This window comes from Marmota monax, unplaced genomic scaffold (assembly GCF_021218885.2).
Source record: "Marmota monax isolate L192 unplaced genomic scaffold, Marmota_monax_Labrador192_F-V1.1 WCK01_AAM20220418_F8-fsc00009, whole genome shotgun sequence".
NCBI lineage: Eukaryota > Metazoa > Chordata > Mammalia > Rodentia > Sciuridae > Marmota > Marmota monax.
Window position 1 is genome coordinate 10366538 of NW_026694710.1, and position 19443 is coordinate 10385980.

Sequence of the window (19443 nt, forward strand, 5' to 3'; positions counted from 1 at the left end):
AAACTGGAGGGCAGGAGGAGCACTTCATCTCACTTCCTCTAAGAGGACCTGCTCTCTCATTTGAGGGTGTCCTCCTTTCCCCTTTCCCATCCCTTCTGATAAACTCACGCCTATTACTCTGTGCAACATTTCTGAAATCTTTCTGACTTGATTGCAAGAATCAGCGTTTGAAGGGAGGCCTCTGCACTGCCTCAGTTTCCCAGATGGCCCCAGCTTGGTAAATTTGGTGTTTCTGACCAGTTTCAGGGCCCCTCTCACTTAGCGAAGCTGTTTCTTCTGGCCTGAATAAATCTTAATCTTTTGCACTCATTCTCCGTTATCCATAGATTTTATTTTTGGAGTTCATGAGACAAGAACCCCAGTGATTATAATGCAGAGGCAGAGAATTTGGTTTCAATAAATATAGTTTCAATACATTTTATTCAAATCCAAATTTGAAGGAAGATGGAAGAAATGAATTGCTTCAAAGGTCCCACTTCTAAAATACCTGAAAATCAGCAGAACTCTTAGAGGAGGTGTTGGGGTAAACACTAATCAGTGCCTAGGAGAGCTGGCAGTGAGATAAGGACTCTGAAGAATGCGATAAGGAAGGGAATGGAGAGGGGAAGCTGGTCACTTCCCTTATCTCCAATCTCAAGGAGAGGATCTAAACAGAATGACCTTAGTTATAAAGGAATGTTCTCATAAAACATTTGAAGAAACCACTTGCACACTGGGCACATGACCCATCCTATGTATTTCCCCTGCTTCTAGGTACCACGTGGCCCTCCTTTGGATCCTGGCCCACTGCCCAGCAAAGAGTGCATAACCAAATAGCTAAAACCCTCCATCGCATCACCCAAGTTCTTTTTTAGGGATTGGTAAACAGTATGCTTGGGGTGTTTGCAGCCCTGGGTTGAACAGGTTGAGGCAGGGAAGTGACAAAAGTAGTCATTCAGCCTGCTGTAGGCAGCCTAGATGGGCTAGCTTGGCTCCCGTCTTCCTTGGCATGTCAGAGTTGGGGGCTCCGCTTCTCCAGCTTCCTTCTGTCAGCAGGAGATTCCAATGTATTCCCAATTCAAAGAAGGGCTGGGGACCCAAATTCAGTCTGTTTTGCCAGTCTTTTATTTAAATTATTTTTTATTTTGAAACATGTTCATGCTAAAACTTCTAGGCTCGTCTTGAATTTGCAATCCTCTTGCCTCAGTCCCCCAAGTACCTGTCATTATAGGCATTTGCTACTGTGCCCCACAGAATCTGAGCTTTAGATAGAAATTCAGGACATTATGTATTTTCACCTACTTGCAGAGGGTGTAGGGAGCAAGCTGAGTCTTGACTGGATGTTAAATTGCTTAGAAGCCAAGTTGGGACAGCTGCCACACTGGTTTAAACCAGTGCTTTGGTTTAAATGCACTTCCTGATTATCTTTAAGTACTACAATTTAAAACAAATACTTGAAGGTAGAATAGTTTTCTGGAATGTTCCTCCAAACCACAGTGAGATAAAAGGCAATGTTGTTCACCCGGTGGTATCCAGGATCAAGCATGTGGTTAGACCAGTTCTCTCAACCATAGATGGTTCTGGATGTTTACACAGCTTTCTCACGCTTGGGTGGGTGAGGCTGCCTGGCTTTCTGCTGCTTCTGCAGGTCTCAATAGTTTCAGTAGCCCAACTGCAAGGGGGATTGTGTAACCAGAGCCTCTGGGACAGGCAGGTTCCTGGAATCAAAGAAAAAATCATCTCTCTGCTCACAGAGGTTAGCTGCTACTTTTTGAAAGTGTGCTTTCAATTTTCAGATTAAAAAACAAAATTTTCAATTTTCAGATTAAAAAAAAAAACCCACAAACTCACAGAAGCAAAGGTCACTGACTGCCAGATTGGCATTTCACGGGTAGGCACAGATGCCAGGATTCTGACAGCTTTTGAAATTTCTCTTAGTTTCTCAGGAAGTAAGGTTGTCACAGGGAAGAGAAGCTCCAAAGGAGTATAGGAGAAGTTTCTGGAGAGAAGGGCAAATTCAGGGCCAGAGGGTTCTTGGCACTGGGAATGAACCCGGAGTGCCTTACCACTGAGTTCCATCTCCAACCCTTCTGAGACAAGGTTTCATTAAGTTGCTTGGGGCCTTGCTGAATTGCTGAGACTAGCCTTGAACTTGTGATGCTTCTGCCTCAGCCTCCCAAACTGCTGGGATTACAGGCATGGGCCATTGCCCCCAGCAAGAGTTTTTGTTTTCTTCTAGAACTTTTAGCCTTACAAACTCATTAGCTCTTCTAGGTGTACACATGAGATTAAGATGAAGTCTCGCCTGTGTGTGCGCACCCACATGCACGTGTTTATGTGTGACATGCACTTATTTTCTATTTTGGAACCATTTGTTGAAAATCAGTTTACTATATGTGCAGGGTTTATTTCTGCGCTCTACTGAGAATATTGATCTGTATTGCTTATCCTTTTTTCTTTATCACATTTTTAGTACTTTACCACTAAGCTACATCCCCAGTCCCTTTTTTCGTTTTTTTGAGAGGGAATCTTGCTAAACCAACAATGATCTTGAAATTGTGACCCTCCTGCCTCAGTCTCCCAAATCACCAGGATAGGCATGTGCCAGCTGTTTATACCAATATGACAACATCTGGATACTGCAGCTTTTTATGTCTTGATATCAGGTATCTGAATAAGTCCTCCAACTTTGTTCTTGTCCATTTATTTTGGCCCAAACATTTCTATATGCAATTTCTTTTTAGAGGAGCAAAATGGATTTGGAATTATGGTTTCAGAGGTTCAGGCCATGGTTAGCTGACTCCATTGCTCTGGGCCTGAGGTGAAGTAGAACATTATGGTGGGAGGGCAAGGTGGACGAAGGCTGTTTCTTCATGGTAGTCAGGAAGCAGAAAGAGATCATGAGTTAGAAACAAATAATTCCCAAGGCATAATTCCAGTGAACCACTTCCTCCAGCCACACCCCACCAGCCTACAGTTACCACCCACTAATTCATTCAAATTATTAATCCATCAAATGGATTAATACACTTCCTAGGCTACAGCGCTCATAATCTAAATATTTCACCTCTTGCATTAACACAGGAGCTTTTGGGGGGTTACTCATACCTAAATCATAACATTGCACCCTTTGCCCCCAAAAGCTTATATCCATCTCACAAAGAAAAATGCTTTTGTCCCATCTCTAAATGTCCCCATAGCCTTAACAGTTTTAGCACTGCCCAAAATGCCAGGTCCAAAGTTTCCTTTGAGACTCAAAGCAAACTTGTGGCTATGAACTCCTATAAAGATCCAAAGCAAGTTATGTGCATCTAATATATAATGACACAGAGTAAACATTTCAATTTAGGGGCACAATAAGAAGGGATGACACCAAAGCAAGACCAGGATTCAACTGGGCAAACAAGTCCTGTAGCTAGCTTTGTGTGTGGCCTCTCAGGCACATATGGCAGCAGGATGTGATCCCCAGGGCAGATCCACCCCAGGACCTTTCAGGTTGCAGCCAACATGGTCTCTCTTTAGCCAGCAGCTTTTCTTGGCATAGGTTTCATGTTACTGGTATCTCTTCATCTCAGAGGTCTACACTGTAGCTTTGTCTTTGTCTCACAATCTCACACATCTCCCTCCCAAAGGGATGCTCACAGAGATTCCAATCCTGCTATATGTTGCCTGGCCTCCAAGGCCTTTGAAATCTTTGGAAGTCTTTATGACCCCTTTACCTCCAGCATCCTTCATTCATGAATAACCAGCAGCATATGAATGACATCAAGGTCTGCCATCCGCTTGAGCAGTAGCCAGGCCCCCTTGGACCATGGCTGCAGTGGCCTCTGAGTGCCTGGGTGGCTGAGCATCATGAAACAAATCCTGGGGAAACAACTTTCTAGGCATCCCTTTGTAAACAGGGTGCCCCCAAAGTCTCTTAATGAGATTTCACTTCTATACCTTTGAACCTGCAGGTGGGTATGGTCTTGTTGTCTTGTTGATTCCTGAGATGGCCTCAAGGAATCTTTCCTATTGTCTTAATCCAACATACTTAACTTCTCTTTAGTGCCGTAATCTCTTCAGAAATCATGCCTTCCTTGGCCCAATATTAGGTATGTTTCTTCTATGGCCAAACTGTAATTTTTTTCAAATCTTTCCTCTCTGCTTTTTGCTCCCTAGTCTCAAAGAACACCTGGATAAAAGCTTTCAGCAACATCATGCCAAAACCTGAATGTTGTGCTGCCCTGAAATTTTGTTAGATTAGTTCACCACTAATCTGATTAATTCATACCTCACACAAAGTCTCAAGACAAAATGTAGGTAAGTTTTTGCCAGAATGTAATATGAATTAACTCTAGTGCAATTCCCTAAAATATCCTCCTTCACATCTGAAACTGCCTAAGCACAGTCCTGTCTGCATTCTTATCTGCATTCTGGTCTCCTGAGCTCCTACCAGAATCACCCACTTAGCTTTGATTATAACATTCTAATCCTGCATTTCCCACTTTTCCAAACTCCTCCTACAAACCAGTTCCAATGACTTTGAAACATGGTCAGGTGAGTCAGAGCAATGACTCCACTTCTCAGTACCAATTCCTGGGTTAGTTAGTTTTTTGGTGCTGTGACAAAGATACCTGATATGAACAACTCAGAGGAGGAAAGAAGTGTATTATTTTTATTGATGCATAATAATTATACATAATGATGGGATCCACAGTTTCAGAGGTTCAGTCCATGGTCAGTTGAGCCTGAGTGAGGCAGAATATGGCAGAAGGGCATGGTGGAGGATGGGTGCTTACCTTATGGTAGGCAGGAAGCAGTTCCATATACACTTTAGAATTAGCTTTTTAAAATTTTTTATCTTAACAAAAAGGATAAATTTATAATTTGACAGCTGGACTCTGTTTAGGTGATCCTAATTTTGTTGGCAACATCCAAAGCAGCATAATGAGGAGCCTGTCAAATGTATGCCTTCTTCTCTACATCAGGCCTGATCAGCGTGTTAACCTTGGCCACATCAATGTCACAGAACTTCTTTACAGCTTGTTTGATCTAGTATTTGTTGGCCTGGACAACCACAATGAACACAGTGTGTTGTTGTCTTCAATCCTCTTCGTGGCTGACTCAGTGGTCATGGGGAACTTGATTATGGCATAGTGGTCAAGCTTGTTTCTCTTCCAAGGATATTTGGGTTGCCTCCAGGGCCGCAATTGGGCCATGGGAAGGTAGGTGACATGCGGATCTTCTTTTCATGACTATGAGGGTCCTTCAACACTGGCTTCTTGGACTTCAAAGCTTTTGCTGGCTTCAACTTTGGGAGGGGCAGGAGCTTCCTATTTAGCTTACAGCACCATCTTGAGAAAAAGATTAGAATCAGCTTTTGACAAAAATTTCGAGAATTGACTCTTGATATTTTCAATACATAAGTATGGCATAGCTCTCCTTTTGTTTAAATCTTTGATTTTTTTTCCAATGCTTTTATAGTTTGGTGAAGAGATCTTGCTGCTTTATATAAATTATATATTTTTTACATTTTCTTTTATTCTAATATTGCTTGTTTGTAAACCTGGAAAAATTATTTTAATCTTAATCGTTGTCTTTGATATTTTTACATTTTCTATATGCATGATTACATCACTCATAAATAATGAGTGTCATTTCTTCCTCTCTAACCCTTAAACCTTGTACCTCTCTCTCTTACCTTTCTACACCGGTTAGGCTCTTCAGCACAACACTAAGAGGTGAGAGCAGGCATCTTCCTCAAATTTCTGACCTTATGGGAACTGTGAGAAGACAGAAAAATGGCCTCTGAAGATGTCCAAATCTAGGGATGAAAGTTAAAGGTGAAAGGGAGGAGGGGAGAGAAAGGGGGAATACTGGGGAATGATATTGCCCAAATTATATTGTTACATCATGTGCAGGTACAAATATGTAACAATAAACCCCACTATTATGACTAATTACAATGCATCAATGAAAATATGGAAAAAGTTCACAGTTAAAATTAAGATTGTATGTCAGCAAATTTTTGAAAAGGGAAGGAGCTGATGGGTATAACCCAGTGGTAGAGCATGTGCTTAGCATGCATAAGGCCCTGGGTTCAATTCTCAGCGCAACTAAAAAAATGGTAGGAGTAACATTATCCTGTATTATCTCGGTGGGCCCAGTGTGAACACCGGGGTCCTTCAAAGTAAGAGAGAATGGAAGGAGGGAGAGGTATAGTGCCTAGGAATGGGAGCCTAAAGGGAAAGCAACGGATTCTCCCGTACAGCCTCCAAGAAAGAGCCATGGGGACACCTTGATTTTATTCCATTGAAACTTGTGTCAAGACTTTTGAAGTTGTAGAACTACCAGATAATAAGTTTGTATTGTTTTAAGCCACTAAGTAAGTATGTGACAATTTGTTACAGCAGCAATATAAAATATACAAAGTTTTAGATTTTTCAACCCTTAGTATGATGTTTTTGATGTTGCCTATTTGCTCTTGTGTTCCTTCTACTTGCTTTTTTTTTTTTTTTTTTTTTGGTACCAGGGATTGAACTCAGGGGCACTTAACCACTGAGCCACATCCTTAGCCCTATTTTTAATGTTTTATTTAGAGACGGGTCTCACTGAGTTGCTTAGTGCCTCATCTTTGCTGAGGCTAGCTTTGAGACTGTGATCCTCCTGTCTTAGCCTCCCAAGCCACTGGGATTACAGACATGCGTCACCACACCCGGCCCTTCTACTTGATTTCTAAAACCTGTTTTTAACTCAGTATTTCCTTAAAGCTGTCAGCTCTCATTTTATCTTCTTGTTGCTTGTCCATCTCATATTCTGATTTTGATGTTATTTTGCTCTTAGCTTCTATCATTTCTTAAATTCCTTTAGCACATTTTATTAAAATATTAGATTGAACCAGGGATGATGTCATGTGCCTGTTCTCCCAGCTACTTGGGAGGCTGTGGTGGGAAAATCATTTGAGCTCACAAGTTTTAGACCAGCCTGGGCAGCTAAGTAAGACCTCAACTGGGGGGAAAAAGATGAACTGTTTTCTTCTGCTTCATTCTTATGGCTGGGATGTCTTCATTTTCTGTGGTTATGTTAAAGTGATAGTTATCCTACTTTTCAGAGCATATTGTAAGATGTAGTCATGTTTAATTGAGGTGGATTTTCCTATTATTTTTTTCAAGTGTCCTGTGCAGGAGATTCAGGTAGCCCAGTGATAGAGCATTGCTTAGCATGCACAAGGCCCTGGGTTCAATTCTCAGCACAGCTAAAAAAAATGGTTCTAGGGCTTTGTCACTAATTACAAAAGTTATGTGTTTTACCACCTCTTTAGTACTTTGTGAATTCTCTTCCATTTGGTACTCTCTCCTAGCAGTAGTCTTCTAACAGAATTCTTTTCCATTTGGCAGTATCTGAACCATGGCTCCTCTATTGCAGGGCCATTCCCTTGGTGTGTTCTGTTTCCAGCAGTATCTTTCATACCTTTCTTTCTGCAGGCTCCTTTTTAGTAGCTGCCAATGGAATGCTGGGAAGCCTTCATCCCCCTTTTGATTGTGGTTTTTGTATCTACCAATTGAGGGAGATCCTTCTTTTGAAGCTGAGTAGATGGTAGCAAATTCTGGATTCCCTGGCTCTTAGGTCATCACATGCTCTGCTTTTCTTCTCTCAGGTTGCTTTTCCACAGCTAGTGTTCCTATGTGATCTTGAGGCTCTTGATGGTTTTGATCCAAGCTGGACTTTGATCCAGAATTAGAGAGATCATCTGTCACCTATTTTTGGTGAGATGGTATCTCGCTGTATTTTTTGTTACCGTAACTGAGTTATGGAGATTTAGAAACCATTGCTACTACCACACTTCAGGTAAAATTGCTTTTTTGATATTTTAATTTAGAGAGATGTGTTTTTGATTTTAAAGTGACTTCTTTCTGCTCATGTCACATCCCAATGCAGTCAGGAGGCTATACTGGTAGTATTTCTCCAGCACTGACTCCTGTGCCCAGATATTTCCCATCTGGTAAAGTCTTTGCTTAAAATCAAATAAGAAGATGAGAGTGGTCAGTTATGGCAGTAGTTTCACTGCCAAGCCTGGAAATCACACATATCACTTATCTCTACATCTCCTTGGCCGAAACTCACTCACATGGCCCCAAACTGCAGATAAGGCTTGGAAAGGTAGAAAAGCACTAAGAAATCAAGTCTATAAAGTCACCCAAGCAACTCAGTGAGGCAAGCTGTCAACCTACAAAGTCACCTCTCTCCCCATATCCATACAAGGTACCTGATCAAAGAGCATGTCATCACTGTTACTTAATAAGGTTTAAATTTCATTGCATAGTACTTAAATATAGAGAAAAATTGCAAGCTCAGTTGTAGCTTAGTGGAAGAGCATTTGCCTAGCAAGCACAAGGCCCTGGGTTCAATCCCCAAAACAAAATGAAAGTTGTATAAATCAAATTATTTTCAAGTATGCAGAAAACCAGATCTCTATAGTCATCAACTGGTGACAAATAGAGGAGCTGACAAAGGCAGCATGAAATGTAAAAAGATTAAGAATGTTTCTGACTATGAAGATTCCAGTTAAATATGTCCTTTGCATTACAGAGTTAAACAATACCACTAATATCCCAAGTAAGAAAAGTGGTAGTTTGCTATCATTTATAAACATAAGCATGTTCACAAACACTTTAGATATTAAACATACATACATACAGGAGAAATCTAGCCTCAAGACAATTTTATTACCTTTAGTCTACCAGGTTTGACAATATAAATAAATATACTCACTGAAGAAAACACAATATTTAAGTAAGAATTAAGTTCATGAAAGTTTACAAAACACAGCCAATGCCAATGTACCCTAACTTGTAAACTTATCTTAAATATCTCAACTTTACTTTTGTATCATGGTCAGACATTTAAAAATATATTCACGTTATTTTAAGTTATAAAACAGTAGCAATTTACTAAGTTCTCCATTATAAAAATTAAGATAGTAATTCTCAAAATACTAAAAAAAAATTGTTTATGAAAGTCAGACAGACCCATATCACAACAAGTGATATCCTTCCTTTTAGATACATCTTCAAAAGGCACATTTTGATTACTAGTATTTACCTAAAGATAGTACTTTGAGTTTTGATTTTCCAGTAATTTTTCCATTTATCTCAAACTGAGTAAATGGAAGGTTGTAGAAGATAGGACACAGGTTTCCAATTAGCTCCTCAAAGGCAGCAATATGCTCATTCATCACATCCATGAATATCAAGAGTGATTTGAGGAAGAGACTGCAGATCTGTCCTATATCCTAAAATAACCACTTGAGTATGCTTTTTACACAAAAATAACTCATTTTTTAAAAATCACGAAAAGTAAACCTAAAAAACAAAAGACCAAGACCACAAATTGCCCAGTTTAGTCCAAGTAATGATGTTACTAGCTCTGAGATTGAAGAAGAAATTAAACTTTTCTCCTCTGGAATCACATCTTTATATTAGGCTCATTTTAATTTGAATCACTTTGTGACTTAATAGTGTTATAAATTCCAAGAATATGAGACATACTCATATTCAAAATAAAATATAAAAGTAAACTTCAAAATCAAATATAAATAATTTGTGGTTACCTCTAATTTGGGCTAATAATCTAAAACCGGCTCTAATTATAACAGCATCTATAATTTCAAGCACCACTATTATTTTTAAGAACTTATTATTGAGAAATCTATAACACAATCCAATACACACTTTAGGGACAGTTTACTTTTCCGTGATTTTAATACTAACTGAATACTAAAATGAACAAGACTCTGAAGAACTGATTGATTAATCACTTGATCTCATGTAAGAAACAAAAGGGAATTTTTAAGGTTCTTGTGAAATTTCAAAATACTAGAGATCTACCTTAAATTTACATTATTCCCCTCAAGTCTCATTTGAATATATCCATTAAAAAATTTTTTTTAGTTGTAGATAGACACAACACCTTTATTTTGCTTATTTACTTTTATGTGGTGCTGAGGATCAAACCCAGTGCCTCATACATGCTAGGCAAGCATTCTACCACTGAGCTACAACCCCAGTCCCCTATCCATTTGTTTTTTAAAGGGGGAATATTTTTAGATGTTTTTTTCTTACTAAACAAAATAAATCATCAAAAATATGCCAAGGTGCCAGGCATGGGAGCATGCTCCTGTAATCCCAGTAGCTTGGGAGGCTGAGGCAGGAGGATCACAAGTTCAAAGCCAGCTTAACAAGGTCATAAGCAACTTAGAAAGACACTGCCTCAAAATAGAAAATAAAAAAGGGTTGGGAATATGACTTAGTGGTTAAGTGCCCCCGAGTTCAATTCCTGATTACCACCCCTCACAAAAAAAATTTTAAGGTACAAAAAAGAAAATGGTCTCTGTCACTTCAACAACATATTTAATTTTTAGGTCCCCCAAAATGACCACTTTAGCGGCACTTATTCAAGTTCTAAAATAGCAGCTTTTAAAATTAAGGCAGCATTGCTTTATTCTTACCTATTTTTCTAAGGACTACTCTTAAGTTCACAGGAGTGGTTTCAGATTTACCCACCCTCAAAGGTCTTTTGTAATGCAACAAAAGAAGAGTTAACAAGAACATTCTCCCCAATGTTTAAAAAATACAGAAAATGTCATTGTATTCAAAGTCAACAAATATCTAATTTTTCTACTTTAAATTATACAGTAATTACAGTCATTCTAGCTGTGTAAACCATGAATTTACCTTTTACACTAACAAAAACACAAAATACATATTTTCTACAAAAATACAATGTAGAAGACTTATCACTTCTTCCCTGATATAGAAATTTAATATTTGGACAAAAAACTGTAAACTTTGATTACATTCAAAATGTAACCATTTTAAGGACTTAAATAGTTTTGGCATCTGGAGCTCTTAACAGCAGATTTACATTGCTGCAATGTTTTAACAATGCAATAATGCCCAACAGTTGTTTCTCTTACACCTGCTACCAGGAGGAAAAAAATGGTTTCCTGCAATGGACAGTCTGGGTAAAGGAGCTGCCCGGGTGGATAATCCGACCCTGACTTCCCCCTTTACTGCGTTCCACAATCACACAAGGCATCTGGACCAGCTGAACAGGACTCTTCCCATCTCTCAGTGCCTGAGTAAGATTTAAGATCTATGGAAAGAAGAGAGATTTTCATCAATTCAAAGAAGCCAAAAAGCCTCGACTGACATTATTATTTCAATCATTTAATCCACCATAATTTTTATTTCACCCATTATGCACAACAGAGATTGTGATAAATAACTATTATAATTCTGTCTTTAATGCACAAAATTAGAGTAACCTAGAATGCATCTATGTGCAAGAGCAATGAAATCAGAGACTAGATAAACTGAAAGGTTCAACACATTTCATCTGACACAGAACTTAAACAAATAATAGTTTAAATATTTGCCTTATTCATTTATTTGACGAATAAATTTACTGCATACCTTCTATGCATTAGGCTCTATTCCGCGTGCTGGGAATATGATAGAAATACAGACAAAATTCCTGCCTTCTTTTTAGCAGGGGAAGGGGTCAATAAGCAGAAGTTAGTAAATTATTTCATGTACTAGAAGGTGGGCAAGCATGAAACAGGCCCAGAGTGGGTTAGAGAGTTTGGGGAAGTACCAATTTCAAATAAAATTTTATTTAAGAGTTTATTATAGGAAAAATCAAACTTGGAAGAAATATATTCCATGTTCAAAGATACCTAGAATTTTTATCTTTGAGCATACAAATAAGGTTATGAAACTCAATTCATAGCTTAGAGCCTAGTCTATTCTTTGTTCAGATAAAATAAAATTTTAATAATTCATTTTTCTTTTTTTCTGCATATTAGGAAAAATTCTTTTATTATGTACTTTAAATATACAAATATCTCCTTCAGGTACTCGAAAATATCTAATATGCACTTCACTGGTTCTTTAATAAAGATTAGTTAATAATGATAAGCATGAAAATGTCAACATACAGCAGCCATACTAACCAATAAGCTTCATAATATTTTGAATACTATAAATGAGATGGTTGAGCTCCCAAAGTATTTAATATATCACAGAAATAAATATTTACTAGCAACAATATTATAGATTATATTTGTTTTAGGATGCCTTTTAAGTTTCCCTCTTAAAATTTTCTACTTTGGTTTCATTTGGACACAAGAAAAAAAGAACTTATAAAATTTAGGTTTATAAGCATTGTTTATACCATGAAAATAAAATGGAGACCAGCATGTGTAAGGAATGAAATGTTCTAGTTAGTTTCTTCTTTTTAAAAATTCTACTCCACAAATAGTAAGTCTAAATATAGCATTTTAAGTAACATCTAAGATTTTCCTGATGCTAATTACAACGCACGATTGTTACAGAGAATCTGAAAAATAGAGAGGTACAAGAAAAAGAAAGTCACTCCACAAGATTACATGGATTTTCAAAGTATTATAACAGCACAAGTTACTCAATCTTAAAACAATCCTGACTATTAATATTTCTCTGGGATCAAAAGAGACTCGATAATCTTGCATTTATCTACTAAATAAACATTTACAAAGAGCTCACTGCATAGGAGAAGGGACAAAACAGAAAGGAAAAACAAAATGAGCCTTGAAAGAACTTATACTCCCGAAACAAAGGGCCACAGGAGCAAATAACTGCAGTGCAGTGTGAGAAACACTTTAGCTGCAGGAAATTGTGCCCTGACTTTAAAATCCGATCCCTTCCCCCTGCCCAGTTTTTTTTTTTTCCACTTCTCAAAGAATACACAAATCTTTTATTGTATGTTTAATTATAGAGGCTTGTTTTAAAAAATACAATGGACCAAACTGCAGGCAAGAGGAAACACTGAAGCTCTCCACCAATGTCACACCTGATAGCTTGATAGGGACATCTGCGATCTGGCAAAGACAGGAGGCACAAACTCACCTACTCCATACAGACTGCTTTCCTTTAGATTAGTTCACTGGCCCTCAAGTTTCAGTTGGCAGAAGAATCACTGTGCCATACACACGAAACCACAGATACTCTAACTTAGGATCCATTTTATGCTATTTTCCAATAGGCATGTATTCAACAGGCTGATTTAAAAACCAACTTTCCGAGTCCAACATGACACCAGTATATTCCTGGGGAGTGCTGCAGGAACTGCCTCCCCTGAGTGGCAGGAGGAGCCTGAGAAGACCAAGCTGGAGCTTGAAGGGAAAACTCTCGGAAGAGGGAGAGGCATCCAAGGAGGGCAGAGCACAAGAGCTCCATTGAGAACTGGAAAGAAAGAGCAGTTCAGAGAAGCTAAGAAGCTCGGGAAGTTGCAAAACAGCAAGAGTAAGGGGCGGTGCGATGGCTGGAGGCTGACTGTGAAGAACCTTGTTGGCTGTGCTGGAGGGCTGGACTTGAGCTTGTGCACAAGAGCAAGTCCAGGGAGCTGCCTTGACAAAAGACAGGATCACAAGTGTTTTTAAGACTGTGTTCTCTCTCCCTCTCCATGCAGTGCAGGGAATTGAACCCAGGTCCTCATGCATGTTAGGTAAGACCTCTACCACTACTCCCAGCCCGGTCCTCATTTTACTGTGGAAGAGATAAGGATGTGACTTAGAAGATGTCAATAAATCCAGAAATGAGATGATAAAAGACCTCAGGTAGACACAACGCCTAAATGCTACAGATTTGACAAGCTAAGACAGATCCCCAATTTCATAGATACAGCATGTGATTAGACCCCCTCAGTCATGTTTCTTAGGATCCATTTTATGATCCTAGAGCCTCACAAAAAAATGCAGGTGACAGTAGTTATTGTGAGGGTAAATGAAAACAAACATAAAACACCCAGGAAAGGGTCAAGTGCTTAGGGGGTACTAAAATTTTAGCTTCATTTTCTTTAACATCAATAACTTAATTTGCTTTTAAGATTCTGGTTTGTCAATCAGTGAATACAAGCTAATTGTGTTTTCTTAAAACAGTTTTATTATTTCTGCCATTTTTCAGATCATGGGGAAGATATACTTCATATTTCTCATAACCAAATTACTCTGAAATTCAGTGTTTCATGCACAGGTAGAACTTAATGAGTTTTGTTGAACCTAATCATTGCCTATTGTTAACTAATATAAAATTCAAAATCTCATTTAGCTCTTATGAATATTACCAGTTCTGAAATCTAAGAAATGCCTTCATACTAGTTCCACGCCACATCCTCATATGAAGAATTAGAGCATGTCACTGGTTATGTGTATAAAACTAAACTACTGTAAACTAGGGCAAAAGGCTTGGTTGTACACATCACAAATCATTAAGTTACTGAATAAAACTAGAGGGGAGAGGAATTTAAGAGATATTTATAAATGATAAAACATGAGCATTTTGACTGAATTAAGGAACTGGCTGAAATAATGATTCTGTTGTTCAGAATATAAAATGTACTGGTGTTTTTTTGTTGTTTTATTTTTTGCATGTTGTTAAGTGTTTGCTTTATAAGTATTGATTTATTTTCAGATAAAGAACAATATCTTATTTTTAGGCCAACTTTCAACAAACAAAACCCCACCTAAAACCAGAGAGCTACACAACCACACACAAACATAATCAGGGTACATTATTTTAAGAAATAGTTTTAGTTGTAGATGGACACAATGCCTTTATTTTGTTTATTTAGTTTTTTGTGTGGTGCTGGGGATTGAACCCAGAGCCTCACACATGCTAGGCAAGCGCTCTACCACTGAGCTACAACCCCAGCCCCACATTATTCTTTTTGGATATCAGAAAGCTCAAACTCAAATTAAAATTTAAAAACAAAATAAAATGAAACAAATTAAAACATATAACCTAAATATCATCATTTCCACCCCCCCCCCATCTTGGTCCTGTCATTTTCTATCTATTTTTATAAGCATTTTTATAATATGTTAGTTCCTATGTGAATGAGATAGGATAGGAATAAACACACTGGAAACAGCAGCTACTTACTGGCACGCCTTTGTAGCTGACCTCAGAAATGAATGTTCCCACGCCTTCTTGGGGAAGCATTTCTTAATTTAAATTTCTCATGTGCTAACTTTAATCCACAAATAAGCTAACAATATTATTTATAGCACTTACTTATTTGCTTACTTAAAGTAACATTCCTAATATAAGGATACAGGAGTCCCCTCTTAACAATGATTTCAGTTACCCGAAGTCAACCTTATTCTGAAAGTATTAAGTAGAAATTTCCAGATATAAACAATGTATGTTTTAAATAACTTATTTCAGTATATTGCTATAATTGTTTTATTTTATTATTGTTATTGTTTGTCTGATTTTATCATAGGTATGTATGTATGCATAGGAAAAAACTGTACATACAGTGTTCAGTACTATTCAGTTTCAGGCATTCACTTGAGGTCTTGGAACATATCCCCAGAAAAGGGGAGACTACAGGATACCTTCAGGGAAAAGAAAATCCCAGAGGATGAAGCATAGTGATATGGCAAGACAATTTGCATCAAGCAAAAAGGTCAAAGAGGGACATAATTCTTCACACTTGAAAATGTTACTCAAACATATTTTTGGAATGGTTAAAAATTTCTGCAATATAATTATAATTATTGGTCAACTAATCCATTTATCCATGCTCAAATGCCAAAGACTCTCCTAGCTAGGCTCCCTGGCTCTAGTCTCCTCATCTGCTAAGCAAATCTGCACTCACTGTCCAGCCTCGCCTTCGGCAGTGGTTCAAACCTCTTCTGGGTTAGGAATCCCTTCGCTGAGATATAAATCCTACCCACCCCCATCCCTGGCAAAATGCACATACAAAATTTCACACACAATTTCAGGGAGTACAGAGAAAAAAACCAAGGATAAGGGTTTTTTCACATTCTTCTTTTTCTTTTTTTTTTTCCATATTTTTTTTGTAGTTGTACACAATAACTTTATTTATTTATTTATTTATTTATTTTTATGTGGTGCTAAGGATCGAACCTTTTTATTTATTTTTATGTGGTGCTGAGGATCGAACCCAGTGCTTAACACATGCCAGGCAAGTGCACTGCCCCTAAGCCACAATCCCAGTCCCACCCCCAAGCCCCTTTTCACACTCTTCTTTAATGCTAAATTTCTAATTACTCTAATCCCTGCCATGTGAAATCAACACTCTGATTCTCAAGGCCTTCTATATTAACGGGCTATATCCTACCAGTTCTGCCATAAGTATTTGATGAATTAATAAAATATCTGATTTGATTATATTTACTTCTTAAAATTCTAGAACACAATCAATGCAAAAGCCAAATTCATCTTCCTTGCCACAGGTACTACAGCAAACAGCTACCTTAAATTCAATGTATGTTTTAGGAAGAGAATGCTAATTTGGAGTTTACCAAAAGTCAATCTTTACAGTATGATATATTTTCACTGCTAGGTTTCCTTTTGGAATAGTCAAGGAAGCAGATGCCATGTGAGTTGGCCTAGCCTGTAGGTCCACACCAACAGACCTAACACTGTGTATCTCTATTAGAGGAGTGGAGGAGGAGGAAGGATTGATTTAAAATTATGTAGTGCCATGACTCTTAATCAGTACTCAATTCTGATGACAGGGTTATTTACTGATGGCTCTAGCAAAGCCAAACATGTTCCACAAGGAAAATAATCTAATGGACTAGAACTTGGTATTGAAGATCCACACAAGGGGACTTGAGGGAATAAAGGGTACTAAGGCTCAGGAAAAGAGCCAATGGGATGATGACTCAGGGGCAGGCACTGACAACTGGTTAAATATACCACATTTAACTAGGTCCAACATGCCTAATATATAAGACGACAGAGGAAAGACATTATTTAAATCAATTTCATTTCTAATCACAGGTTACAGTGATAATGTCTCAGGAAGTTTTTATCTTAATCATCAAAAAGTGACCTACCTGACCCCTCATCACAGACATCTGACTTTCAAAAGTAGCTTTGTCAAAACTTTTGTCAGTCTATTACAGAAAGGAAAAAAAATATATTATTATTATTCCAAAACTCAAAACCTTTGAAACAAATATAGAATTAAAAAAAAAAAAAAACTCTTCCATATAGCAAACAAGGTCATTAGAAATTTTTCTCAATTGATAAAATAACAAGAAAAGAACATTCTCACTTAACGTACTTTTTCTATACCCCTAGAATGACAAGGAAAATTTAATTTGTTTATATCTTGTTTCAGAAAGGATTTAAGATGATTTTCTAGACAATGAGTTCAGGCTTTTCAAGAATCAGATCACTGCAATCACCAAACTCATATAATTCATACAGTAATTTTGTAAAAATTCAACTTTTAAGGAAAGCAATATCTCAATTTTGATGTAATCTCACTTGAAAAGATACTAAAAAAAGATAGTAAGTGTAACTTTACAAAATTTATGCTTCAGGAAAATAAAGTTGCTAAATCCTGTTATATTAGGTTCTACTGCAAGCCAAAATACAAGTAGTAGTAAACTAAATTAGCTCTACTTGGAAAAATCTTTTTTGTTAGGTGTGATGGTAAATGTCTGTGATCTCAGCGACTTGGGAAGCTGAGGCACGGGGATGGCAAGTTTAGGGCCAGCCTTGACAATTTAGCAAGACTCTGCCTCAAAATAAAAAGTAAAAACAAAGGTTGGGAATGTAGCTCAGTTGTACAGCACCCCAACATTCAACCCCCAGCACTGGAAAGAAAGGAAAATAAAAGCTCTTTTTAAGGTTTCTTTCTTTCTTTCTTTCTTTCTTTTTTTGTAATAATCAAAACTAAACATTTTTTAAAAACACTATGCCGACTGTTTGCTTTATTTATTTTTTCCTTTTCAAAAACTGTACAAGCACCTGGGTTATAGATGAGAGCCAAGTATCAGAGGTAAATGCAAATAAACATTGGTATAAGACAGACATGTGTCTGCATTTTAAATCTGGGCAATGAACTTGACCTTTCTCAGCACTACTTCATCAAGGATGCTGTAGGGTTGTAGTAAGTTTTAAGTGAGACATAAATAAAAAAGCATGATGCTGCCAGGCCCAGTTTCACATGCCTGGGACCTTAGCTATTAGAGTGGCTGAAGTAGGAGGATCCCAAGTTCAGGGCCAGCCTGGGCAACTTAGTAAGATCCTCTCTCAAAATAAAAAACAAAGGGTTGGACATAATAGCTCAGTAGTAGTAGTGTGTGTGTGCCCAGCTTATGTGAGAACCTTGGCTCAAACCCTAGTTAAAAAAAATAATAATAATAATGTGCAAACATCATCTCCACACACAAATTAAACTTTTATTTACCTTAAAAAGTTCATAAAGATCTTCACATAAATCTTGCACAAAGTTCATGTCAGAAATATATGGCAGAACCAAGTTTCTTGTTTCTTCAGAAAAAGGAACTTTTGCTTGAGGAAGCCACGCCCAGTGAAATGGATCTAATAGAAAATAATCAGTGACAGAAAATGGTTTATTTAGACTCACATTTATCCTGTTTCTTTCCTACAACTCCTAGGTCTCCCAAAGAAAGGACAGGAGAGAGAAGTTAGGAGAGTAAACTATTTTTTGTAATTCAAATTAATCAGATTCCAAGTTCAGATAGCCAGTTCAGATGGTAAAGTACAGTAAGGTCTAACCTGAACTAGTTATATTTCTGAGTTTGAGATGGTAAAGAATCAGAATTTGTTGAGTCTATTTCAAATAGTTCTATCCAAAAATGTATTTGAATCTATCTGTTCAGAGATTGGTGGGTACCCACTAATTATCCACAGCCCCAGAGTGAATACCATAGGTGAGGTTTCCTCGTCCCCCACAGCTATAAATCAACTGAAACTGCAGCATTTGTATATAGAAGACATTCTAAATTTTTATAATATCAGAAAGTAAATAGGTAGCTTTAAGGGATAAAAGATCTATAACTTGGGTAATGATGTAGCTCAGTGGCAGAGCGCTTGCCTATCAGGTGAACTCCTGGGTTAGATCTCCAGCACCACAAAAAAATAATAAGAAAAAGAAAAAAGAAAAGAATCCATATTTCTGGGTAACTAGTGGCCCCTACAAGGAGACCATTAAATTCACACAGTACCAGGACTTGAAAGATTTGCATAACGGTGGAATCTTCTAGAAAGGGTACGTATGCATATTCCAAACCCCCCAGTTTGGTTCCCACCACTCAGAGAGCTTGAGGAAGAAATCTTCCCTTGGAGCCACTGATACTCATATCTCTTCTATAGATCTCTCTGCACACTGCGGGAGGTACTAATTGCATGCTAAAGCCTTTCCTCTGGCCCCCATCTCCTGGAAGGTAGGTCCAATTCCCTTCTTGTCTTTCCCTGAAGAGTTTCATAAAGGGAAAGCCCTTATTCTTTGCCTGCCTTCACTTCTTATCCCTCAACTTCATCCAAAATCCCTCCCTGGGCCCCCGAGTCATCCCACAAGGGCTCTTCACTGACCCACCTGCAGTCCTCATGCTACTTAGTCTCTGCAGCAAGGAATTTCACCTTTATGAAA

General features: G+C 37.8%; 1 protein-coding gene and 1 pseudogene across 4 annotated transcripts in view; both read right to left on the minus strand.

Moving 5' to 3' along the window:
- Positions 1–401: 401 nt before the first annotated feature.
- Pi4k2b (phosphatidylinositol 4-kinase type 2 beta) overlaps positions 402–19443 on the minus strand; it is a 38668-nt gene continuing 19626 nt past the window's right edge. For 2 of the 4 annotated variants that reach the window (XM_046423573.2, XM_058572386.1), the window contains exons 8-10: positions 18238–18371; positions 16874–16933; positions 8667–11115 (exon numbers count right to left, since the gene is read on the minus strand). In XM_046423573.2, the coding sequence (XP_046279529.1) occupies positions 10942–11115; positions 16874–16933; positions 18238–18371 (368 nt within the window). In that variant the 3' untranslated portion in view covers positions 8667–10941. Of the gene's footprint in view, positions 1698–8666; positions 11116–15320; positions 15401–16873; positions 16934–18237; positions 18372–19443 lie in introns of those variants that run through there. The other 2 variants (XM_046423576.2, XM_046423574.2) reach the window with 2 other exon arrangements.
- On the minus strand, positions 4610–8529 carry LOC131423365 (large ribosomal subunit protein uL23-like; annotated as a pseudogene).